The 25,233-nt window shown below is 54.4% G+C and overlaps 2 protein-coding genes and 1 non-coding gene across 5 annotated transcripts; 1 reads left to right on the top strand and 2 right to left on the bottom strand.

The window, feature by feature from the left end:
• Positions 1 to 8,781: 8,781 nt before the first annotated feature.
• Positions 8,782 to 15,693, bottom strand: Lgals4 (galectin 4). 3 transcript variants are annotated; one of them, XM_076839426.2, is made up of 10 exons: positions 15,649 to 15,693; positions 15,315 to 15,403; positions 14,526 to 14,730; positions 12,092 to 12,226; positions 10,176 to 10,202; positions 10,030 to 10,068; positions 9,832 to 9,861; positions 9,498 to 9,586; positions 9,219 to 9,384; positions 8,782 to 8,928 (listed from the first exon to the last, which is right to left on the bottom strand). In XM_076839426.2, the coding sequence occupies exons 1-10, from the start codon at positions 15,691 to 15,693 to the stop codon at positions 8,782 to 8,784; spliced, it is 972 nt and encodes a 323-aa protein (XP_076695541.2). The 3 variants fall into 3 exon arrangements, with proteins under 3 accessions (XP_076695541.2, XP_076695542.2, XP_076695543.2); XM_076839427.2 differs by having other exon boundaries at positions 10,176 to 10,217; positions 12,107 to 12,226; XM_076839428.2 differs by lacking the exon at positions 10,176 to 10,202.
• A 1,071-nt stretch (positions 15,694 to 16,764) lies between these two features.
• Ech1 (enoyl-CoA hydratase 1) lies at positions 16,765 to 23,203 on the bottom strand. Its single transcript, XM_076838153.2, has 10 exons — positions 23,094 to 23,203; positions 22,550 to 22,757; positions 22,331 to 22,419; positions 18,513 to 18,637; positions 18,385 to 18,433; positions 18,155 to 18,219; positions 17,621 to 17,691; positions 17,463 to 17,534; positions 17,138 to 17,288; positions 16,765 to 17,030 (listed from the first exon to the last, which is right to left on the bottom strand). The coding sequence occupies exons 1-10, from the start codon at positions 23,143 to 23,145 to the stop codon at positions 16,926 to 16,928; spliced, it is 987 nt and encodes a 328-aa protein (XP_076694268.2). The 5' UTR covers positions 23,146 to 23,203; the 3' UTR covers positions 16,765 to 16,925.
• A 1,086-nt stretch (positions 23,204 to 24,289) lies between these two features.
• On the top strand, positions 24,290 to 24,360 carry Trnam-cau (transfer RNA methionine (anticodon CAU)). The gene has a single exon. It is a non-coding gene; the product is annotated as a tRNA-Met (tRNA).
• The last annotated feature ends 873 nt before the right edge of the window (positions 24,361 to 25,233 follow it).

Here is a 25,233-nt window from a genome sequence, read left to right as displayed (position 1 = left end):
TAACCACCTCCCCAGTTCAGCCAAACAGCCAGACGCCCCCTCCCCGAGGAAACCCACGAAGTTTCATTTGCCTTGACATAAAGAGGGCTGGGCAGACTGCTTTTTCTGACTTTAGGCCTTTTTCAGGAAACAATTTAGGTTAAAAAAAAACAAAAACAAAAACAAAAAAACATCTAATTGCACACAAGTGGCTGTAGGAATTTAACCCCAGGCTCCCTGGAGTCAGTGTGCACATGACTTTTTACTTATTTTGTAACAGTAAATTCAGGGCTTGTGATAGACCCAACCTGATCTCTTCTTAAAATTGGGAGCCATCTCGCCACAAAGCCATGAAAAGATAATTTTGGCTTTATTATAAATGACTGCAAATTCTGAACCTGCTTGGAATGCCTGCCCGTGCCTTGAACTCACCCCTGCCTGGCTCTCTGACCAGATAGCAGCCCTCTCTGAAACTTTAGTGACCCCTCATAAATATTGGCCTTCCCTGGCCAGATAATGACCCTTTCTGAGGCTCTAATGATCCTCATAAATTCTGATGTTGGGGCCACAACAAAAATGTAAACTACCATTCGTGTGATGCTGTCAGAGTTCTGTTATCTCTAACCCCCCCTTTGTGTAACTTTCTGGACTGTAAAGCTGGGCTGCAGGAAAGCTGCAGGGCTGTCTTGTTCCCGCCGTTTTGGGTGGGAGAGGCAGCCCGGCCGGTCGAAATAATCAGCTTGCTTTAATTTGATTTTAATTGGAGTCAGTGGTCTTTTTTTTTTTTTTTTTTGTTCCAGGGATTGAACCCAGGGTACTTAGCCACGGAGTCACATCCTCAGCTCTTTTTATTTTTTATTTTGATACAGGGTCTCACTAAGTTGCTTAGGGCCTCACTAAGCTGCTGAGACTGGCCTCAAACTTGTGATCCTCCTGCCTCAGCCTCCCGAGTCCCTGAGATTACAGGCAGGCTCCATGGCCTTGGGCCCTATATTTATTTTTTAGTTTGAATCATCCATTTTCCCAAGGGATTCTTGTAAATTTCAGTGCCCAAACAGTAAAATGTACTGAGTAGCTCTTTCCCTCTTCTTCCTTCCCTTTCTTCCTTTTGCCAAAAAAATGAGCTCCCAAGGCCATCCCCCGGGTGGAGGGAGGTCATGGGTAGGGAGGCTGCCTGAGCGCCGGCTCACCGAGGTGGACAGGGCTGAGCAGGATGAGGCAGCTGACAAGGGCTGGCAGGAGGGGATGGACTCGGGCCCAAGGGAGGTAGCCACGCAGAGGTGTTGGGAAAGTGGTGGGTGGGGGGCAGGGACGGGTGCAGAGGTGGCCCTGGGTCAGTGATGGGAACTGGAGCAGCTCCCAGAAGGAAGGACGGAGCCCGAGGCCTGAGAACGTGAACTGCAGTTGGAGGTGTCCCTATAAAGGAATGAAGAGTCCTTGGGTTGGGGCCAGGGGAGGGCACTTAAAAAAAAAAAACAAACTTGTGCAAAATCTACATGACATCGGCTGACACTATGTTGACACTGTGTCAGGAAATCCACACTGAGCCACCAGGGGTCTCCTGACCCTGGCTCAAGCCTGGCCTCTCCCTTGCTGTGTGGCCTGGACAGTGCCCTGTAGGACCCGTTCTCTCCTCAGCAGAGTGGCGCGTGCGGCCCCCACAGTGAGAGGCTGCCCATCCCCGAGTCTCCCCCTCAGAGCTCTTGCTGCCCTGAACTGGACCTGCTCCTGTCAGGGCGCCTTGGCGCAGGTGCCAGCAGGCCCCAGGGCTCTTGGCCACCCGTGGGTGGTGCAGGAGTGGGCAGTGGGGTGGAGTGGGCAGCACAGGAGGGCCACTGGGCTGCTGGGAGAGGCTGCTGCTGAGGTCCCCCAGGCTCCCTCTCCCTGTCTTCTAGAAACATCTTTCAGCCCCCCCTCCACTTCTGCACTCTGGGATTCTTCTTGTGGTGCCTTGGGCCCAAGGGGCCTGGAACTGGGACCAGTGTTACCGGAGTCTTGACTCTGAGGGGGTCCAATACCCAGGCCTGGCCACTTGGCCCAGAAGCCACACAGAAAAGGTAATGGTGATGGCGCTCGGGTCACAGCGCAGTGTAGAGCTCTTCCTGGCGCGTGTGAGGCCCTACAGACAAACATTCACGACAACTAAAAATACACACACATATATATTATTTTTTTAAAAGAGAGAGAGAGAGAGGAGAGAGAGAGAGAGAGAGAGAGAGAGAGAGAGAGAGAGATTTTTAATATTTATTTTTTTAGTTTTCAGCGGACACAACATCTTTGTATGTGGTGTTGAGGATCGAGCCCAGGCCGCACTATGCCAGGTGAGGGCGCCACCGCGTGAGCCACATCCCCAGCCCCATATATATATATATTAAAAAATAAAAAAGAAAAGGTAATGGTGAAGAGCAAGACTGGGGCCAGATGCAGTGACACACGCCTGTCATCCCAGTGGCGTGGGAGGCTGAGGCAGGAGGATCGCAAGTTCAAAGCCAACCTCGGCAACTCAGTGAGTCCCTAAGCCACTCAGTGAGGCCCTGTCTCTAAATAAAACATCAAAAAGGGCTGGGGTAGGGGCTGGGGTTGTGGCTCAGTGGCACAGCGCTCGCCTAGCCTGCGTGAGGCCCTGGGTTGGATCCCCGGCACCACATAAAAATAAACCAATAAAATAAAGGTATTGTGCCCATCTACAACTAAAATAATATTTTTTAAAAAGGTGGGGGGCTGGGATGTGGCTCTGTGCTTAAGCACCTCTGGGTTCAATCCCTGGTACCAATAAAAAGAAAAACAAGGACGGAACCTCACTCCATCAGCCTGGCCATCCTGGGAAGGCAGAGGGAGCCCCAACCCTGAGGGTGGGGTGCTCACATGAGCTGTAGGTTTCAATAGTGGGACAGTCGGGCAGGAGCGAGAAGTTGGCATGGTCACTTGTCCAGCTTGCGGTCTGGTTGATCATTATTTCAGTGGTGGACCCGCAAGGTGTCTTGTCACTTGAGGGGACAATCTCCATTTGCTGCTCAAGATATTTATCTGTCAGGAGGAAGTGAACGGGAAGGAAGCAGTTAGGGTTCCCAGACGGCTCAGCGGGGTCTTGTGCTCAGCGGGGTCTTGTGGTGGCGTGGCTCAGCGGGGTCTTGTGCTCAGCGGGGTCTTGTGGTGGCGTGGCCCCCGGCAGGATCAGCTGCTCCGGGGCCTGTGGTTGGTGCCTGAAGGCATCTGGGCCCTTCCGGAACAGAATTTGCTGACAGTGTCCCTGCAAATCCTGTGTCAGTCTTGAAGGGGCCTCGGGTGAATCTAGGACTGATCAACCTGGTGTTACCAGTTTTTCGATGAACACTCCTTAGACGAAGAGCACACCTCCGCGCAGAACAAGCACGTGGCACCATGCAAGCCAGGAAAGAGCCAGATCCAGAGTGAAGGCCAGTGCCCGCTTCCTCCTGCCTGAGGTCCCGCTGGGCATCCGCAGCCTCAGTGAGGCAGGGTCCCCACTGGGAATCACTCTCTGTCTGGGAGGTTGGGGGACTGGGACTGGGACTAGGACTCCCCCTCCCTGCTTCACCCCGTTGACAATGAGAGCAGTTCTGGAAGGAGGAGTAAGGACAGATGTGGGCGGTGGAGCCACGTGTGCCTGGGACCCCAGCAACCTGGGCTCGGCCAGCCTCAGCCACTTAGTGAGACCCTGTCTCAAAATAAAGAGGAGAGGGCTGGGGTGTAGCTCAGTTGGTAGAGCGCTCGCCCGGCATGCCCAAGGCCCTGGGTTCACTCCCCAGCACCACAAATAATGATGATAAATTGATAAAAAGGAGAGGAGGCTGGGGTGTAGCTCAGTGGTAGGTAGGGTACCCCTGGGTTCAATCCCTAACCCCTAAATTTGTGAGAGAGAGAGAGATGGAGATTGATTTGGTACAGAATGATCCAGAGAGAGAGAGACACCTGATAGATGAGGGAAGACTGGGACATGATCACACCATTGAAGAGCTCCTGCCTTTGGGTAAATTGCTTCCTATCCAGACTCAGTCTCCCCATCTATAAAATGGGCTGATCGGCGCTCCCCGATCAGTATGCTGTGGTCAGGTCAGTGGTCGTCCAGGCAGCCCAGAGGCTGTTGCTTTGTCTTCCCTGTTCCACTCCCAATCACCGAGCACTGACCACGTGCCCAGCACAGTGCAGGGTGCATCAAGGGACAAAGAGGACACCATCCTGCCCCTGGGAGCTGCCTTTTCTACATGATGGTCCTTGTTACTGTTGTCCTGTTACAGAGCCATAAACTGGGGGTCTCCTGGAGCTGGGGCAGGAGGCTCCAGGCTGAGAAGGAGGAGCCTGAGACCAGCATGTCCTGCAAGAACAGCACAGGGGTCCTGACTCCCAGGAAGAGGGGAACGGCCCGCCCCCTGCTGAAGCCCCATTGGTGTGCCTGCCCAGGGTCACCATTTCTGCTGTCCCTGGCAGAGTGGTGAAGATCCCAGCCCCTGCTAGCACAGGACGGGGCGGAACAGCCAGGACCCCTCTCTCCTTCCTTGCCAGGAGAGGAGGGTAGAATCTCCAGGCTCAGCGGATCCCCAGTTCTCACAGCCCAGAGGTGGTGGCCCCAGGCGCGTCTCTGCCCATCAGAGTCTTGGAATTCCCAGGCCGTCGCTCGCATTCAGAAATCCGATATATCCACTGGCTTTCTCCGTGACCAAAGGATCTGGGGGTTCAAGGACAACCTCAGGGTTCCTCGGATAGTCCTAGGACTTCTGCATCTGAATATCTGAGACTCTGGAAACATGCCTGGAGTCCCAGGGCCCTGCTGGACACTGGGAGGTCTGGTCAGCCTCCTGAGGATCACAAGTTCAAGATCAGCCTCAGCAAGTTGCTGGAATAATAGGCATGTGCTGCCACCACCAGCCTTCCCAGGCAGTCCTGGGACTTTCTGGGTCTAGGACTTCAGGCCTCCTGGGAGTCTGGGTGCCCTGGGAATTGTGGGGTCACTGGTCTTGTTCCTAGTCTTCTGGGCACTGGGGATTTCCTGGGCATCAGGAATAATCTGGCCATCAGCAAAGGGCTCCTTGGCAGCTCCCAGGAGCATGGGAAATGAGGAGACCTTGAGCCTAGGTAGATGTGTGCCCAGGGCTCCCATAAACTTCTGGGTGCATCTGGAATCTGAAATCCAAGGCCATTAGTCCACCAGCCCTCCCTCTGCTGGGTGTGAGGGTTTGGCCTTTGGCCTTGGACTCCAGACTAGGGATCTGGGTGCTCTGCTGCAGCTCCTGGAGTTAAGCCCTGAGGACAAGACTTGGCAGCCAGTGGGAGCCAAGGAAAGTGGAAACTCATCTGATCCTGTTAGAACCCACTTGAGTCCCGTTTTCCTAGAGGGAAACCTGATGCTTAGCGGGGTGAGCGATTTCTCAGAGTCACTCAGAGTGTAGACCCAGGGCCTGATCCCCTTGTCGGTCTCCAGAATCTAACCCCAACCCTTGCCCCGAAAGCGTGGTGATCGCCCACGGAGGCCACTGTCCCAGAGGAGCGTGGGCGTGAGCCTGCAGGAGCGGGTGGTGCCCTGCGGCTTGGGGCAGTGAAGGTCTCCTGAGCAGAACCCGAGAGCCTGCGGGGCCGCGGGGAGGCTGGGTGGAAGGATCCACTTAATACAGATGAAGACACTGAGGTTCAGAGAGGTGAAGACAAGGACACAGAGATCTCAGCGAATCCGTGGCCACTCGGGATTCGCACCTGCGCCCCTGGGGCAATTCCTGCCGGGGGGACAGGAGGGTCTTGATTTCCTGGGCATCAGCAATAATCTTGGAAGGGGTGGCTCTGTGGCCCCCAGGACCCTGAAATGGGCTGCCAGACCCAGCTCCAGCCTCCTCCACCCGCGGCCACCACGCCCAGCGTGCAACCACCGCCAGGTGGTGCCGGCCTCTCCCAGCCCGCCCTAGAGGGACCCTGAAGGTCACCCCAGGTGGTCGCTCCCCGCGGCCACATTGGGGACCCGCAGCCCATCAGCACACGCCCTGCCCTCCAACCCAGCGGACCCTTTCCCGAGACTGTGGCCGCGGGGAGCGACCACCTGGGGTGACTTCAGGGTCCCCTCTAGGGCGGGCTGGGAGAGGCGGCACCACCTGGCGGTGGTTGCACGCTGGGCGTGGTGGCCGCGGGTGGAGGAGGCTGGAGCTGGGTCTGGCAGCCACGTTTCAGGAATATTTGTCCTGAGCCGCGCCTTGGAGGGAGGTGCCCTGGGCTTTGTGCCCAGATTCCCGGCGGGGCGGGGCCCAGCCCCCTGGCAGTCGGCAGTGACCTTGTCGCACTGACCCCAGCCGGTGGGGGACAGGCCAGCGGCTCCTGGCTTAGCCCGAATCTGATTGCGGCTGGTCCCCAAGGACAAGCGGTCGATCCTGGCTCCACCTGTGACCTCCCCGCTGTGTCCCCACCCAGGAGCCTGGGCCCTGCTGAGACTCACAGCAGGAGACTGCGCCCAGTGCTTCTGTGCTGGTGTTAAAAGTTAACTTTTATTTGGCCTTGACAAGCACACCTGGGGTCTACAGCACTGGGAAATTGCATCCTAAAAATGACCTTGTGACCCAGTCCACATACAATAAAAGTCATCCTTTTCTAGGTTCAGTTCCAGGCATTTGGTAAACACAGCTGTGGGCCATGCTCATACTGCACCTGGCAGAGGACATTGCCCTCTCCCTTTCGCCACCACACGCTCATAGCGACAGTTTCTAATCAGTTCTGCATCTGTCTTCACAAACTAGTTCTTCCTGCTCTAAAACTAATTCTAAAACTAAGTCTTCCTGCTCTAAAAATTTTAGAATTGTGTGCATGTGTGCCTATAATCACAGGAGACTGAGGCAAGAAGATCCCAAGTTAAAGGCCAGCCAAGGCAACCTAGCAAGACCCTGTCTCAAAACAAAAGGACCAAGGATGTAAGCTCAGCGGTGGAGTTTCTCTGGGTTAAATTCTCAGTACAAAAAAAAAAAAAAAAGTTTGATACAGTCTGGGATCTTCCCTTTCTTTCTAGTACATATTTAAAGCTATAAGTTTTCCTCTAAAGACTGCTTTAGCTGAATTCTATTTGCTTTTTTTTTTATTTTAGCTTTAAAATTTTATTGAGATTCAGGTTTAGAACTTAACAACTTAAGGGCTGGGGTTGTGGCTCAGTGGTAGAGCATCTGCCTAGCATAAATAAAATAAAGGTCCATAAACAACTGTATAATACACACACACACACACACACACACACATGAATTTAACAACAATTCAGTATTATTTTGAATATATTCTAGCTAGTATTTTCACTTTCTTTACATGATTTCTGACTAAACATTATTGAAAAATACTTTTGGTTGTAGATGGGCACACTACCTTTATTTTATTTTTTTAATGTGGTACTAAGGATCAAACCCAGGGCCTCACACATGTGAGGCAAGTGCTCTACCACTGAGCTACATACAGCCCCAGTCCAGGGGTTATAACTTTTAAAAACTTATACTTTCTAATTTTTCATGAGATGCCAATTACATACTTGTTAAAATCTTGGATATTTTTCCCAATTGTTCTTATCTCAGTGTCAAAAGTTTAAAAAGTAGTGGGGTGTGGAACTCCAGGCTGTAATTCCAGTGACTCAGAAGGCTATGACAGGAAGATCTCAAGTTCAAAGTCAGCCTATGAAATTTAGTGAGGCCCTATCTCAAAATTTAAAAAAAATAAAATAAAAAGGTCTGGGGATATGGCTCAGCGGTACAGCACTTCTGGATTCAATCCCCAGTATTGAAAAAAGTTTCATTTCATTTATCTATTTATTTTCTCTCTCTCCCTCTTGCTTTCTGGCACTGCTGGGGATTGAACCGGGGGCCTCATGCCTGCAGTCTACCATAGAGTCATATGCCCAACCTCATAATAATTTCCTTTGTGGCAAAATTAATATACTATCAAAATGCACAAATCTAGGCTGGGGTTGTGGCTCGCGTGCTTCTCTCACATGCATGAGGCCTGGGTTCGATCCTCAGCACCTCGTTAAAAAATAAATATAAAGATATTGTGTCCATCTACAACGAAAAAAATAATTAAAAGAAAAAGAACTCTTAAAAAAATGCACGAATCTTCAGCGTACCTTCAGCAAGTTTTGGAAAATGTATAAAACTTCGGAATCCAGGGCATGGGATGCCCCGTCACCCAGGAAGTCACCTCAGACACACAGCAGTCTCCACGTAGTTGAAGTCACCCTAACCTGCAGAACGTCTCCCTCCCCTCCCGATCCTCTCCGTCCTGGCTCCCCTCCTGCCCCATACCTGTTTCCCTGTCTCAGAGATGGATCCTGATTTCCACACAAGTCCCCTGACCTGTCACCCAGTCACGCCTCACGCCTCCCCATGGTCTGGTTCTGCTCCAGCCCTGATGTCCCCTTCCCAGGTCCCTGCCTGCATTGCCACTGGGTTCCCGAGAACCCGAACTCCAAGAGATAGCTGTGGGGATCCCTCTAAAGACCCCGTCTGGGCAGGGTGTGGTGGCACATGCCAGTAATCCCAGCAGCTCCAGGGGTGGGGGTGGGAGGGGATGCTAAGGGAGGAGGATCAGCAGGTTCAAAGCCAGCCTCAGCCACCAAATCCCCAGAAACTGGGAGAGAGAGAGAACACACTGCTGCCGAGACCTTGAGAGAAAGAATGGGTGACAGGTAGATGGGCGGTGGCCCGCCAGGCGGTCAGCTGGGGAGAGCTGAGGGAGGCCATGCAGCCACACAGAAGACACCCTCAGAGATTTTATTAGGGGTTAGGAAGGTGTCCTGGGGAATCCTTCTGTCTTTCCAGGAGTTTCGCCAAGAGCAGGTCAGACCTGAACGTACGACAGGGTGATGTCGCCATTGATCTCCAGCGTGTCCACTGTCTGGAAGGCCGAGAGGCGGTGGGAGTAGTCAAAGAGGTGCTGGCCGTTGTTGTAGACCTTGAAGCGATCCGTGCCACAGCGAATGGACAGCTGTGGGCAAGGGGCAGGCGTGAGGCCAGGGCAGGGCAGATGCTCTGCCAGCAAATGGGGGAGGGGACCCCAGACTTTTTTTTTTTTTTTTTTTTTTGTACTGTGGATTGAACCCAGGGGCACTTAACCTCTGAGCCACATCCCCAGGCCTTTTTATTTTTATTTATTTATTTTTCTGAGACAGGGTCTTGCTAATTTGCTTAGGGCCTTGATAAATTGCTGAGTCTGTCTTCAAACTTGTGGTCCTCCTGCCTCCGCCTCCCGAGCTGCCAGCAAGACCCCAGACTCACATCAAAGAACTGGCCAGGGCCAAACGGGTTGTGGGCGATCTTCCTCTCCTCGGAGCCCCAGGAGCCTCTCACACAGGTGTTCCGCACCACGGCGCCCTCCCCCATGCGGGGGTTAATGTGCAGAGCCAGGTCCCCTGAGGACCCCACCTTGAAGTTAATGGCAAAGCTGGGGACAGAGAAGGAGCGTCAGACGGGTCTCCAAGGAGGAGGAATGGGTGCCTGGACTCCTGGGTCCCCGAGGGAGGAGGGCTGGGGTCCCCCTGGACCTAGGCTCTGTACCTCTTGGCCGTGGGGAGTACGTAGCCCTTGATTATGATGGTTCTCCGGGCCGTCAGCCCCCCATGCAGCTTCGCTGTGAATGGCACAGGCTGTGGGAGGAGAGATGGGTCCCGTCCACACGCAAGTCCCCAAAAGCCAGGTCCAAAGACCCGTTTTCAGAGTGCAGCCCTCTTTGTTCTTGGGAAATGTCCCCAAGCAGGTTCCTGCGCCCCTCCCACCTCCAGTCTCAAGCACCCTCCACCCACCACAGAGCTGACCTCCGAGGCCCCTCCCCCACCAGTCCCCCTCCCCCAGCCCACCCACCCCGAGCCCCAAGCCCCTCAGGATGCCATACCGGGTTGAAGGTAGGGGGTCCCATCATGGTCTGTGAACGTGAGGAGGCGGCCAAGTTATTCCATGACAGTTGACAAATGCCAGGACGCCCCGCTGTGCACACGTCCTTCTCCACCCTGGGTCAGTGGGACCGGCCACAGCCCCCCAGTGTGCCCCCACTGTCCCCATCCCCCTGAGGGTCACACAGCCCGGTACTCACAGGCAGGCTGCTCAGGTGGTGGTGATTGGGCCCGGGACCCTGCGGGGTGGGTGGGGAGGTAAGGGACCGGGTCCTTCAGCCGCCCACACACCTCCCTGGCTGCCCCTCTTCCGCCCCGGGGAGCCCTGGCCCCAGCAGGTACTTACATGGTGAGGTGGCAGGCCCATGGGTCCCTGCGGGTGCAGAGAGAGGAGGAGGAGATGATCAGGACCCCAAATTCAGGACAGAAGTCACCAAGGGCGCCTGCCCCGGGGCAGCCATGGCCGCCATGCAGGGGTCTCTGAAGTTCAAGGTTGGCCCCAGATGACTGCCCTGGGAGGGGGCCCCGTTTCCCCTGAGCCTCCCCCAGACCCTCTGCTCCCGGCCTCCCTGCTTGCTGCCCAGGCTCCGGTCCCCAGTCCTGCCCTCTCAGCCCAGAGGCCGGATCTCAGAGTCCAAGCGCCTCAGGACCCCTGCCCCGGCCTCTCGAGCCACCCCATCACCCCATCTCCAGCCGCCATGGCCCCTCATCCACGTGCCCAGCACTGGGCAGGCAGGGCCCTCGGAGGCCCCGGAGCTCCCTGTCCCCCTGGCCAGGAGACCACCTTCCTCCCTCCCTCCTGGCCCCCCTTCTCTGGGTTCCTCCTCCTTTTCTCTCATTGCCTCCTTTCTGCCTCGACCTCTGGTTTCAGCCCCTGTTCTGAAGCCTTTTAAAAATGGCCACGCAGCTGTTTCCCTGTTGGAAAGGAATGGATGCTGCCCGGGGAGAGGCACAGGAGGCAGGGGAGGCCCCAGCAGGCCCTGCGCCTGTCACCCACTCTGTGACCCTGGGCCTGTTACTAAAGCTCTCTGGGCCTCAGTTCCGCATCTCACCACCATGGGTCACTGGGAGGATTAAAGGGATGTGGCACTGTCAGTGTGCCCTCCCCACCCTGTCCCTTGGCCTCCTCATAGGTGACACAACCCAAAGTGAGATCAACAGTGAGTTCCTTCTTCCTGTGATTTGATCCTACATCTCTTGAGACCCCTGGAAACAAAATGTGCTTTTTCAACTGTAAAAAAAAAAAAAAAAAAAAAATTGTGCTTTTTTTCTTTCTTTTTTTTTTGTTACTGGGAATGGAACCCAGGGGTGCTTAACCACTGAGCCACATCCCCAGCCCTTTTTACTTTCTATTTTGAGATGGGATCTCACTAAGTTGCTTAGGGCCTCTCTAAATTGCTGAGGCTGGCCTCAAACTTGCAATCCTCCTGCCTCGGCCTCCTGAGCTGCTTGTGCCACCGTGCCCTTCTTCTGAGGCTGCCTGTGGTTTTGGACTCCGTATTGGACGAGGAGAGCCCCCTGCTGCTGTGTGCAGCTGTTAACGTTCCTCCCATCTCTGGGTGGTGGACCCTGTCTGCTCAGTCACCTGTTGGGGAACACATGGGCAGCTCTGACTCTGGGGCTTGTTTCTTTTGAGGGTGCCGGGGATGGAACCCAGGCCTCGCACAGGCTGGGCAAGCCTCTGCCCCTGAGCTGCCTCCCTAGCCCTGGGCTTCTGTAAATGGTGCTGCCGGGGTGTTGCTGGGGGTGCACGGTGGCCGCCCTTTGCCTACTGTTCCCCGAGTGCCGTCCCTCGGCCATCGCAGTTGGTGTGCCAGCTCTCCCAGGCCCGCCAGCTCTTTTCCAAGGACACTGTGTCTGCCGCACTCCCAGCCACGTGGGAGGGCCGGCTGGGCCACCCACCTGACCGCAGAATGCTCCTGAGGGCCTGACGGGCATGTAATGGCAGCTCGTGGCTTTGACTGAGGTCCCCAGGTGACAAATGGCGTTAAGCAACCTGTCGTGAATGTGCTTGCTGTTCACAGATTCTTCTCTCACTTGCTGACTCCGTTTACACCCTTCTCCCCCAGGAAGCTGTTTCTTCTCTCAAGTCCCCTGTGTGTCCTTTGCCCTGGCCCCGTCCCTCTGCCCGCGCCTCCCCACGGGGGTCCTGACCACTGGATGACGTCCCTGCCTGGCGCAGAGCAGGCGCTTGGGTGATGAAGGACAGTGGGGACCGATTAAGGAAGGAAAGAAGCAAATAAGGGAGGGGCCAGCACGCACCTGATTTGGGGTGAACTGGCCCCCGAGAAAGTTGATTGACTGAAGATGCAGGTCGCCATTCACCTGCAGGTGGGTGACCATCTGCAGGGGCAGCCGGTGTCCAAATTCGTAGAAGGGGTTTCCGTTGACCACCACCTGGGGCGGGGACAAGAGGGGTCAGCAGGTGGACCGGGGCAGGTGGGGGCAGGGAGCGGGGAACAGGCGTCCTCTTTTCGACTTGGGGTCATGAGTGTCACAGTGAGGTAGCTGGAGAGCCTGGGCCTCAGGGACCTTGGAGTCCAGGGGTCAGGGGTCAAGCTGGGGTCAGAAGTCAGGCCGTGGGGGGTCCAGAGAAGAGGGTTTAGCTGGGGATGGAGATCAGGAGAGGACACGCGAGGCCTGGCTTTGGCACCAGATGAGTAGGGTTAAGGTCTAGCTCTGACACGCCCTGGCTGTGTGACCTCTGGTGAGTTGCTTTACCTCTCGGAGCCTCTGTTTCCTCATCTGTGAATTGGGAACCTGCTCATATCTGAGCTGGTCGGGAAGAAGGAACCCGACATGACAGGGTGTGTCGGAGGCAGGTAGAGACCAGGGTCCGGGGCTCGGTGTAGCTCAGGCGTCCGGTTCCATCATGATGCTAAGTGACAGGCACAGGGCCAGGATCCAGCTCCATGGGACTGGGCACTTCCCACATGCTAAGCCCTGGATGTGGTGACATCCACAAGGGACCTCAGCAGCTCAGGGATCCTTCCCATTGCCCAAGAAAACGAAGGCTATAGGTGTAGAGTGACCAGCTGGCACCTGAGAGTGGACAATCCCAGCCCAGATGCCGAGGTTAGGAATTTGGCTTCACGCTTGTAATCCCAGCAGCTTGGGAGGCTGAGGCAGGAGGATCGAAAGTTTGGGGCCAGCCTCAGGGAATCAGCAAGGCCCTGTGCAACTTAGTGAGATCCTGCCTTGAAATGAAAACATTAAAAGGGCCAGGGCTGGGGCTGGGGCTCAGTGGTAGAGGCTCGGCTAGTACATGGGAGACCCTGGGTTCCAGGCTCAGCACCACATTAAATAAATAAATAAATGAAGATATTGTGTCCAACTACAACTAAAAAAAATTAATATTTTTTTTTTTTTTAAAAAAAAGGCTGGGGCTGGGGCTCAGTGGTTAAGCATTCCTGAGCTCAATAATCAGCACAGGGGGAAAAAAGAAGAAAGAGAAGGAGGAGGAGGAGAAGGAGAGGAAGAAGAAATCTGGTGCTCAGACAAAGTCTACAAGAGCCTGGGGCCTGGGGGTCTCCCACCACATCTGGTCCAGGAGAACACGCACAAGGAGATTGGCCACACAGGGGACCTGGGCAGAGGGCAGAGGCCAGGGATCCCTGCACAACCATTTGAGGTCACCAACCAGGGGCTCCAAGCCACACAACATGGTGAGTGAGAAAAGAAATGGAAGGCAGTGGCCCAGAGCTGTTGTGTACATACTTTAAATCAAAGGCAAGCACATCTGTAATCCCAGCAACTGAGAGGCTGAGGCAGGAGGATCACAAGTTCGAGGCCAGCCTCTTCAACTTTGTGAGGCCCCAGGCCACTTAATGAGACCCTGTCTCAAAATAAAAAATAAAATAAAAAGGGCTGGGAAGGTGGCTCAGTGGTTAAGTGAACTTGGGTTCAATCCCTGGTACCAAAACCAAAACAAAACAAAACAACCCCTGTGTGTGACTGATCAGCTGCAGGCACCCACCCTCTTTGGACCTGGATCAGATCGGAAAACAACATTGTGAGACGGCTGGAACAGGCAGGTGATATTAAGGAAGAACCTTCCCTTTTTAGGTGTGACAGTGGCATTGTGTCTGTGCTCTTAAAATGGAGACGTTTATGAATGAAATGACATAATGTCTGGGATCTGCTTTTAAATAACAGGGGAGGCGGAGTTGGTGGAAGAGGAGGAGACGCCATTGCACGGTGTGGGACACACCACTCGGCTCTCTGTGCCTGGGGCTTCCTTTCTTGTGAGTCCAGAGCGAGGAGCAGAGAAAGTCTGCATCTGCAAGCACTCGGAGGAGAAGGAGGGAAGCAGCAAGAAGGGGTGGAATAGGCAGGAAGAGAAGGAAAGGAAAGGGAAAGGGAGGCAGGGAGGGGGAAGGAAGAGAGGGAAGAAAAGAAAGAAGGGAGAAAGGGAGCCGGGGCGGTGCACACGCCTGTAATCCCAGCACCTCGGGAGGCCAAGGTGGGAAGATGGGATTCAAAGCCAGCCTCAGCAACACAGTGAGGCCCTAAGTAACTCAGGGAGACCTGTCTCTAAATAAAACATAAAATAGGGCTGGGGACGTGGTTCAGTGGTTAAGCCTCCTGGGTTCAATTCTGATACCAAATAAATAAATAAAGAAACGGAAGAAAAAGGAGGCAGGGAGGCAGGGAGGAGGCTGGGGGCGGGGAGGCTGAGGGAGGCGCCCAGCCAGACCTTGTAGTGTTCTGCCATGATCATGAACACCAGCTCAAAGGGGGCCCCCTTGCTGAAGGGCATGCTCCTCTTCCTCTCCTCGTTGCCCCAGCGGCCACCCTGCTGTGAGTTGAAGACCACCTTGTCCCAGCCATCGAAGCGGGGATTGAAGTGGAAGGCGATGTCCGCCCCTGGGTCCTGCCCCACGGCGAAGTTCACCTGGAACCTGGTGAGACGCAAAGGGCTGATTTCCCAGAGGACACCCGCCGGCCCGCAGGGACCCCTCCAGGGAGCTCTGTCCTCTCCCTCTCCCCACATTCTCTGCCCCGGGCACTACTGACCAAGCCAGGAGAGGAGGTTGTGACCTTGAGTTCCAGAGATGGACTCCCACAGCAGCCCCTTGGCTCGCTGCTCCTTCGAGACCACCTTCCCCACCCCTCCCAGCTTCAACTGTTTGCTCTGGGGACTCCTGCGGTCACAGTTGACATCCACTGGAGTTTCTCTGCTCCTTCCTGGACCCCGACAGTCCTTCCCCACCCACAGCCAGAGAAGCTGGGAACGCCTAGGTCAGAGCACCTTCCACACTGCCCATCACACCAGAAGTTATTCCAACAGGGCAGGACCCGGCTGCCACAGGGCCTTTGCACTGGCAGTTCCCTCTCCTCTCTTCCTCCATTCCTCCCTCTCTCTCATCTTGGAGGTGGCAAAAAGCTCCCTCCCAGAGAAAAGGAAGAAGGCCCCCTACAGGTGGGCCGCAGCACCGGCTCCCTTGCAGCCTAGCCTGGTGGGACGAGGTGGGGGTCCACTTACCGCTTCATCTTCTCATCGGCCACTCCTTGGATGTAGATGGACATTCCGATGCTGAGGCCGCCGGGGATGGGCTGGTTGTAGGGCAGGGTCTGGAGAATGGGTCGGTGAGGGGTGTCAGAGGCCATGGGACAGTCGCAGCCCTTCCCCCTCACCGAAACCCCTTCTGGTCCCTCAAGCAGGGGACATGAAACTGGAGTGAGGAAACTGGGGGAAGGAGCCCAGAGCCAGCCTGAGCCCCATGGTAGGGCCTGACAGTCAGGGGTCCCCACGGGTTGGAGGTGGCTCGGAGAGGAGGTAAGCCAGGGCCTGGGCTGGGGCCTGGCTGGCATCTCACCGGGTTGTAGGTGGGCTGGTAGCCGGGCGCAGGGACAAAGGCCATCTTCAGAGGCTGCGCTGGTGGCTTGTGCTAGAGAGGAGCTAGAGGAGAGAGAAAGTGGCAGGTGGCAGGCAGTGGGTGGCCCTTATAGCAGAGGCAAAGGGAGTGGCAGGCAGGGAGGGCCACGAGGTCCTTCTCCCAGGGACCCTGAGCACACACTGGCTTTCCTGGTGGACACCCGTCCCCACCTGCCCGGGCCCAAAGAGGAAGTGCTCCTAGACTTCGGCCTCACCGGGGCCTTATCAGAGCCCATAAAACCCTGCCCAGACTCTGTTGGCAGAGGAGGGTGGGACCAGGCGGCAGGGCCAGGGCAGGGCCGCAGGAGTGGCCTGGACAGCTGGGCGGTGGGAGCAGCCAGAGCTCGCGACTCTGTGGAAGGGTGGTGGCCCGAGTCCTGGCGCCCGGCAGGTCCCCGCTGTACGATGCATCCTCGGGACAGTGGGTGAGAGCCCACTCAGAGCCAGGGGTTCCGGGCCCCGGTCCTGCCTCCGCAACTTCTCGGCTATGCCGTCCCGGGTCCTTACCCCAGATTCGCCCCTTTTCCTGGGGCTAAAAGCAAGTGACAGTAGCAACTTCATAGATCCTTAAAAGGAATCGCTAAACTAATAAATGCCCAAAGCAAGCTTGGCATGCAGAGGGCGCACAATTAATGTTTGGTCTAGTCACTCATTCCGGACATAAACCAGGGAGGCTGGGATTATATACCATAAGAAAACCCAGTGCGGGGCTGGGGCTCGGCGGAGGAGCACCTGCCCAGCATGTGGGGGTCCTGGGCTCCATCCCCCTATCGCCAAAGAGGGTCCCCTCCGCTGGGGAGTGAAAGGCACAGACAGAGAGAACAGCTCCCAACCGCAGGGAGGAGACCAGGGGTAGGTTCTTGGGGGACTTTCAGGCCCAGGGAACCCCACAATCTCGGCTCCCTCCTCCAGGGACGTCCTGTTGGCCCTGGCCACCGGCAGCTGCAGGTCACCGTTCCCGCGGGCCAGATCCCTAAACCACCTTCACCACCGTCCTCCCTGGAGCCCCAGGAGCATCTTAGCCCTGCCTCCTGCCCCCTCCCAGTAAAGACACAGGTTCTTTATAATGTTTTATTGTCCAAAGAGCCAAGAGAAGGCCTTGGGCTTGAAATGGGTGTCTCAGGGCGATACACTGAGGGGCACTGGGGGACCATCTCCCATCCGCTCTGCAGAGAGAAGCCGGACCCCAGGCGCCGCAGGCCGGGGACCTGAGGGCTCTCAAAGTTTGGAGAAGGTGACACTTTTCGCGTCCTTCTTCTCCATCATGGCCTGCACGGACTTGACGATGTCCTGGGTTTGCAGCATGCTCATGTTCCAGGTCGCCTGCACAGACAGGGCCACCAATCAGAGGACAGGCGAGGCTCGCGCGCACCAATCAGAGGACAGGCACGTGCAGCCCGAGCCCCACCCCCCACCTGCCCCGGCCTTACCATGTAGTTGAGGCCCTCGGCCACGGGGTGGTCGCGGGAGTAGAGCAGGTTGATCTTGGTGCTCTGCACGGCCACCGGGCTCTTGCTGGCAATCTCGGCCGCCAGGGCCAAGGCCGAGTCCAGCATGAGCTCCTTGTCCGGGAACACACGACTGCGACGAAGGGACAAGAGGGGTTGGGACAGGCAACTGGGGAAGGGCCGATGGGGTGTGGCCGCTCACAAAGGACCCCAGTAAAAGGGCCCGAGGACAGGAGGGTGCTGGCCCCCAAAGGAAACAATCCTGGTGAGGACACACAGGGCCCCGGCCTGGCGCTCCCGCACCCACCTGACCAGCCCACTGCTCAGGGCCTCGTCTGCCATCATCTTGCGGCAGGTGAAGGCCAGTTCGTTGACCAGGCTGCAAAAGGGAAGCGTGGGTCAGAGACGGCTGTCATCTGGGAGATGCCCTGTGGTCCCCTCCCGGGGTCCCCTCACCGCACCCACCTCTGGTTCCCGATGATCTTGGGCAGTCGCTGCAGTGTCCCCACATCGGCAGCCAAGCCCACGTCCACTTCCTGGGGGCACAGAGGTGTCATGGGTCATTCTGCCAGGGGTGCCCCCCAGGACACCACCTTCAGGGGCTCCCCGGCCACACGCGCACCCAGGCAGGTGCCCTGTTACCCGCCCACCAGGTCTTCCCTTTGCCAGATCTTTCTCCAGAGCGACGCCCTTCCTGACCCCTTTACCACATCAGGGTCTCCATCCTGCCTCCCACCCTCTCCCGCAGGCCCCCAGCAGTGACCCCAGCCTCTGGCCTGTCACCTCGTCCCCACACCCCACCTCCCCGGCTCCTGACCTCATGGGGACCGCCTGCCCCTGGCTTCCTCTCGGCCCAGCCTCGCTTCGGAAGGTTCAGTTCCGACCCTCTTCCGGGACGCCCCAGGGCAGGCCCCCTGGCCCACCCTGGCCCTGCTCTGCTCCGGCTCACTGCCCAGTGGTGTGCAGGACCCCGGGGGCAGGAGCTTAGGGGTAACTCACCTTCACCTGGAATACAGCGTCCTGGGTACAGTAGCGGATGTCACAGGCGGTGATGAGGTCCACACCTGGGGGGCAGGGAGACTGAACGTCACGATGCGGGTCGTGGGGTGGCATCTGGGGGCCAAGTCTAAGGGTACTGGTTGTGTCTGGGGGCCCCTGGCCCAGGTGGCAGGGCACGAGCCAGCCAGCGTGGGCACCTGGCAGCGGTGGCGGCAGAGGCCCAGGCTCACCTGCTCCGATACAGTTCCCCTGGATGGCAGCGATCACGGGCTTGGGGCACTGGCAGGGAATGGGAGGGTCAGGGTCAGGGTGGGCCACAGAGAGAGGCCACAGAGGATGCCCTCCAGCCCCGAGTCACCTTCTCAATGACACTGAAGGTTTCTTGGAATCTGCTGATGAGGTCACGCAGGTACCAGCTGATGCGGGCCACATCGTCCCCTTCGGGCTGCAGGAGGTTTGAAGCCAAGTCCATGAGGTCGATACCTGAAGAGGAGGCAGGCGGAGGCTCGCCCAGCCCACCAGGACCCACCCACCACCTGGCGGGGGCCAGAACCCAGACATCATGGGTGGGAACCCCCAAATCAGCACAGTTCAGAAGGCAAGTCCCACAGACTCCCAGGGGATGGCCTTGAGCGTGAGCTGAACAAAGACTGCCACCAAGGCACTGCTGAGTCTGTTCAGCCACCCAGCGAGGTGGACCCTAGGACGCACCCAGTTTGCTGGTGGTAAACTGAGGCACAGAGAGGTGCACACTCACCTAAAGTCCCACCAGCCTGTGAGCAGAACTGAGGTTTTGGTTGTGTGCAATGGCACACGCCTGTAATCCCAGTGACTCAGGAGGCTGAGGCAGGATCACCAAGTTCACGGCCAGCCTCAGCAACCAAATGAGGCCCAAGCAACTCAAGTGAGACCCTGTCTCAAATTTTTTTTTTTATTATTTTTTTTCTTTTTTTTTTAAAAGAGAGAGTGAGAGAGAGAAAATTTTTTTTTTAATATTTATTTTTTAGTTATCGGCGGACACAACATCTTTGTTTGTATGTGGTGCTGAGAATGGAACCCGGGCCGCACGCATGCCAGGTGAGCGCACTACCACTTGAGCCACATCCCCAGCCCCGTGTCTCAAAATTTTTAAACGGGGAGAGGCTGGAATGTGGTTCAGTAATTAAGCATCCCTGAGTTCAACCCCTGGGACCACACAGCTGGTTCCAGAAGACTCATTTCCCTCTTATCCCAGGTGGGCACGGACTCAAGTTTTATGGCAAAATTGAGTCAATGGTGGTGATCTTGCCTCAGAAGGCAAGACCCAGATGGAGCAGATATTATGGCTCCCGTTCAAGATAATCCTGAGTTTGACTTCTGTCCCCCCAGCCATCCTCTCTCACTCTACTCCTGGTCCCCCGTTCCCACCTGTCCTAAGCTGGTCCCCACTCACAGCCTGTGAAGCCTGGAGTCAGGTTAGAACCCCCTCTTCTTCCCTTCCATCCCACTTTCTTAGAATAAAACCCCAAGTCCTCACCGGGGGTACAGCTAAGTAGTACAGCACCTGACCTGCACGCCCTAGGCTACGGGTTCCACCCCCAGGACTGCAAAAAACACCTACGGGGGTGCACTCCTGTAATCTCAGCAACTCAGGAGGCTGAGGCAGGAGAACTGCAAGTTCAAGGCCAGCCTCAGCAGCTTAGTGAGACCCTACCTCAAAATAAAAAGTAAAAAGGACTGGAGATGTGGTTCGGTGGTCAAGCACCTCTGGGTAAAGAAGGGGTTCAGTGGTCAAGCACCCTGCACCCAAAATAACAACAATAAAGCCTTCTGAAGGCAGATGGGGCTACAAGGTGGTGGAGATGGAGCCCCACAGGCCCGAGCGTCAGTCACCACTGCTGTGTGCTCCGTTTCAGCAGAGGCCACGGCATCTGACCAGCCTGCTGGCGACTCTGGGCTCCCACACTACATCTGAGGAGCCTGAATGACTCATCAAGAGCTAGGACAAACCCAGTACAACGGCCTCTTGCGACACCACCTTCCACTGTGTGTGTGCGCGTGTGTGCATGAGTGTGACTAGGGACTTTACACAGGGCAATCTTCCACGGAGTGGCAACTCCAACCCTCATTTTTATTTTGAGGCCCGGTCATGCTAAGTGGCCAAGGCTGGCCTCAAATGCGCCATCCTCCTGCCTCAGTCTCCCAAGTAGCTGGGACCACAGTTGTGCCCCACTTCTCCCTAGTTCTTCTGGTTGGACCTGCAGAGGCTGGCAATTGCCACTGCTTGAAATAAAGGGCCCAGGTGTTGGGACCAAGTGTCCCCCTCCAAAGCAAGAACGCTGCAGGTTAGTCGCTGGGAACTTCTAAACATCCTTCATTACCCTGCTGTCACTCACCCCCGTGAAGCCACAGCAATAAACAGGTCGCAGTGTTGACGCTGGGCACATGGGAATGTTCTGCACGTCAACTTCTTTCATTTAATCTTCATAAACCCAGTGAGATTGGTCTGGAGGGATATCCATATTCTTCAGATAAGGTGCCAGCAGCAGAGAAGTGAGGGGACAATGACAAGTGGTAGAAGTGGGGCTGCCTAATGCCAGAGCCTTTTCTTTTTTCTTCTGATTTTAGGGATGGAACCCAGGGCCTAATCTGTGCTAATAACACACTCTCCCTCTGTCACACCACTCCCTGGACCCCTTGCTTCTAACCAGCTCCACAGTCACCTGGGTCACAGTTGCAGTGATTTAAGATCAAGGATTCTGCTGGGTGTGGTGGTGCAGGCCTGTGATCCCAGGGACTCAGGAGGCTGAGGCAGGAGGATTGCAAGTTTGAGGTCAGCCTCAGCAACTCAGTGAGACCCTGTCTCTCAATAAAATATAAAATAGGGCTGGGAAGATGGCTTAGGGGTTGAGTGTCCCTGAGTTCAATCCCCAGTACCAACAACAACAACAACAACAAATCAAAAGGACTGGGGATGTAGCTCAGGGTAGAGCATTCTTGAGTTCAATCCCAGGGGAGGCGGGGGCGGAGAATAGGACCTTGGATCACAAGGTCCATTCTATCATTGGATCACTGAATTTCTTCTTCTGACCTTCAAGGGCTTGCTGTTAAACACAGGGCAAGAGATAGCCACAATCAGCCAGGAGTTGAAAGATGAGAGCCAGAATGAAACCTCATCCTTTTTTTTTTTTTTTTTTTGGCACAAAGTGATTGACCATTTTTTTGTTTTTGTTTTTTGTTTTTAGTACCAGGGATTGAACTCAGGGGTACTCAACCACTGAGCCAGATCCCCAGCCCTTTTCTTTTTTTTTTTTTTTAGAGAGAGAGAGAGAGAGAGAGAGAGAGAGAGAGAGAATTTTTTAATATTTATTTTTTAGTTCTCGGCAGACACAACATCTCTGTTGTATGTGGTGCTGAGGATCGAACCCGGGCCGCACGCATGCCAGGTGAGCGCGCTACCGCTTGAGCCACATCCCCAGCCCCCCCCCCAACCCTTTTTAAAAATACTTTATTTAGAGATAGGGTCCATTAGGTTGCTTAGGGCCTCAATAAATTGCTGAGGCTGGCCTTGAACTTGTAATCCTCCTGCCTCAGCCTCCCAAGTCAGTGAGATTACAGGTGTGCACCACAATACCTGGTTTCCCCCCCTGCCCTACAATACCAGGGATTGTATCCAGGGGTGTTCTACCACTAAGCAACATCCCCAGCCTTTTCTTTTTTCAAAGACAGGGTCTTATTAAGTTGTCAAGGTGTTGGGGCTGGCCTCAAGCTTGTAATCCTCCTGCCTCAGCCTCCTGAGTTGCTAGAACTACAGATGTCCACTAGCATGCCCAACACATATTCTTATGATAACACACTTGGTTAACACAGCAATAGATTCAGAGTGGTTAAGTGCCTTGTTCAAGATCACAGATCCATGACAGAAACCCAAACTTCAGGGCCTAGGACTCTGTCATGTTCTGTTGGACTCATCTGTATAACATTTTTTTTTTTTTTTTTAAGTAGAGGTGCTGGAGAAGGAACACAAGGTCTCATGCACGGCAGACAACCACTCCATTGCTGAGCCACAACCCAGCCCTCTATATTTGAGTGTTTTTTAAAAAATTTGATGAAAATTTAAGTTAGAGTCTGCTTAAAACCCTAATGAAGAAGCACTCCTTCTGCTCTGTCAGCAGCAGGGTGCTGGGAGCACAGTACCTGAAGAGAACATCTTTCCTGCACCTGAGATCACTACAGCCCGGCAGTCAGAGTCTTGAGCTATCTTGTTGAAGCATTCCACCATCTCTCTGTGGAGAAGCACGGAGTGAAGGCTTACATCTGGGGTGCAAACCCCCTGCCCTGATGTCCATCTCTCCCAAGGCCACTCTGACCGGTCCCTCTACCGCTGCCCCTTCCTCCAGGATCTACAGGCCAGACCTCCAGAAGGCCTTGTTCATGGCATTCCTCTTGTCTGGTCGGTTTAGCTGCACATGGAGAATGTGTTTCTCAGCAGGTGTCACCAGAAGGGACTCATAGCTGTGGCCTGAGGCTTCGCAGGGGGCTGCTCTGGAGGCCTGCTCTTGGGCAGCAGAGCTCAGGGGGCGAAGGCTAACACTGAAGTCCTGCTGGGCGCGAACTGTGAGTCCTGCAGAGAGAAAGGAAGACCCCCAAATGAGGACATCACATCTTCAAGAGCAGAGGACACACACCTCTGTGACTCTAGGTGGGAGAAGACAAGCCCTCGGAGACCTGGGGTTAGAGGGATACAGGCTGTAAGATTGGGGGACACTTATTGTGGGTCATGACCCAGGACGGAGACAAGCTGTCAGCGACTCCACACTGCGAGGCGCCAGCTTGCAACAGGGGACAGCCCTTCCTCGGGCAGCTCGGACCCTCGGTAACCCCGACAGCCTTCCTGCTTTACGGCTGCTTTGACAGCGCGACGCAGCCACGGACCCCACACAGGTCGGGAGTGACTCACGCCGCATCAGCAGGTTGCGGAGACTGCGAGAAGCCGCCATCGCTACTGCCATCGTCGTTGTCCCTGGGACTGGTTCTTCGGAGTAACCAACAGGAGGAAGTCAAGGGGCGGGGACAAAGCAGCCTACATTGGGTGAGGGCACCGAAGCCGCAGGCTAACCGGCAATGACGCCTTTCTTTCGCCATCTTTACTAAGGGCAACCGGAAAAAGGGCGCCCTTTGCCCCAGTGGGAACCCGGCCTCAGAAAGCTCCGCCCGCGACCGTCGCTGGGTGTGTGAAGTTCACCGCCGCGCAGCGGGGCCGTGGTGGGGGAGCGGAGCCTCAGTTACACAACCACAGCACAGCCGCCGCAGCCCGGCAAGTGCATATTTGCATGTGTAAATTAATCTAAGAGGAAAAAAATTACTTGTAAATTAATCTAAGAGAAAAAATATTACTTTTTTTTTTTTTTTTTTACACCTCTTTTGGTGTCTCCAGAAGAGGGTCCAAAGGAGTTTACAGAGAGGGCAACTTGACTCGGGATCAGTGAGTCCCTGGCACAAGTCATGGAAGTGAATTTTTCAGCAGGTGTCAATAAAGGCACAGATTTTATAGAAAAGCGAAGGATACGCATTCAAGGAGAGCAGGCAAGGCGCACACGCCTGTAATCTCTGCAGCTCGGGAGGCTGAGCCAGGAAGATTACAGGTTCAAGGTCAGCCTCAGCAATTTAGTGAGACCTTATTTCAAAATAAAAAGGGAGGGTGGATGGGGACGTGGCTCAGTGGTTAAGCAACCCCCTGGGTTCAGTCCCTAGGACCAAAACAATCAAGGGAGGATGCGGGCCATCTGGAGAGTGAGGGGAAGGTATGTAGGGATGACCTCAGTCTGATGGTTTTGGTGGTACCAGCCTTCTCCCGGTCCTTAACTGATAGGCCTCCATTATCAGATCAGTAGGTAACATTGGAAAGTCCCCCAAGTTACAGGCAGCAGGGGCTGCTGCTGCTTCTTCTTAATATTTTTAGCTGTAGATGGACACAATACCTTTATTTTTGTGTGTGGTACTGGGGAATCAAAACCAGTGCTTCACCTGTGCTAAGTGAGCACATGTGAGCCACAACCCCAGCCCCCCCATAAATATTTTTAAAAAATATATTTTCTTATTTATTGAGTTTCCTTTTGTCTTAACATTATTTTAAAATTTATATTTTGAGGAGCTGGGGATATAGTTCAGTTGGTAGAGTGCTTGCCTCATATGCAAGGCCCTGGGTTCAATCCCCAGTACCACCAGAAAAAATTATATTTTGAAATAATCCTTAAATTTTTTTTTGAAATTAGATGTGGAAAAATTTTTTTGTTGTTTTACTTTATTTTAAACATTAAAAAAATTATATACATGATAACAGTGGAATGTATTACACACATTATTACCCATTTACAGCACAAGTTTTCGTAACTCTATTGTATATCAAGTATGTTCACGCCAAACATTAAAAATTTTTTTCTAATTAGTTATACGTGACAGCAGAATGCATTTTGTTTCATTGTATACAAATGGACCACAACTTTTCATTTCTCTGGTTGTACATGATGCAGAGTTGCACCACTTCTGCAATCATACAGAGAAAAAATTTTTTTTAAAGTAGACAAATCACCAGATGTGATGGTGCACACCTGTAATCCCAGACATTTTGGAGGCTGAAGCAGGAGGATCACAAGTTGGAGATCGCCTCAGCAATTTATCGAGACTCTAAACCACTTGGTGAGGCCGTGTCTGAAAATATAAAATATAAAAGGCTGGGCTGGGGATGTGGCTCAAGCGGTAGCGCGCTCACCAGGCATGAGTGCGGCCCGGGTTCAATCCTCAACACCACATACAAACCAAGATGTTGTGTCCGCTGAAAACTAAAAAATAAATATTTAAAAAAAAAAACTAAAAACCTCTCTCTCTCTCTCTCTCTCTCTTAAAAAAATAAATAAATAAATAAATAAATAAAATATAAAAGGCTGGGGACAAAACTCACTCCTTGGTTCAATCCCAATCCCCAGTACAAAAGAAAAATTGGTTTATTTTTTTTCATTTTTTTATTGGCATGTTATAGTTGTACATAATGGTGGGATGTGCTGTTACATATTTGTACATATATACAATATTGTCTTAAA

Source organism: Callospermophilus lateralis, chromosome 18, assembly GCF_048772815.1.
Source record: "Callospermophilus lateralis isolate mCalLat2 chromosome 18, mCalLat2.hap1, whole genome shotgun sequence".
Lineage (NCBI taxonomy): Eukaryota > Metazoa > Chordata > Mammalia > Rodentia > Sciuridae > Callospermophilus > Callospermophilus lateralis.
This window is presented reverse-complemented; position numbering and strand designations above follow the sequence as displayed.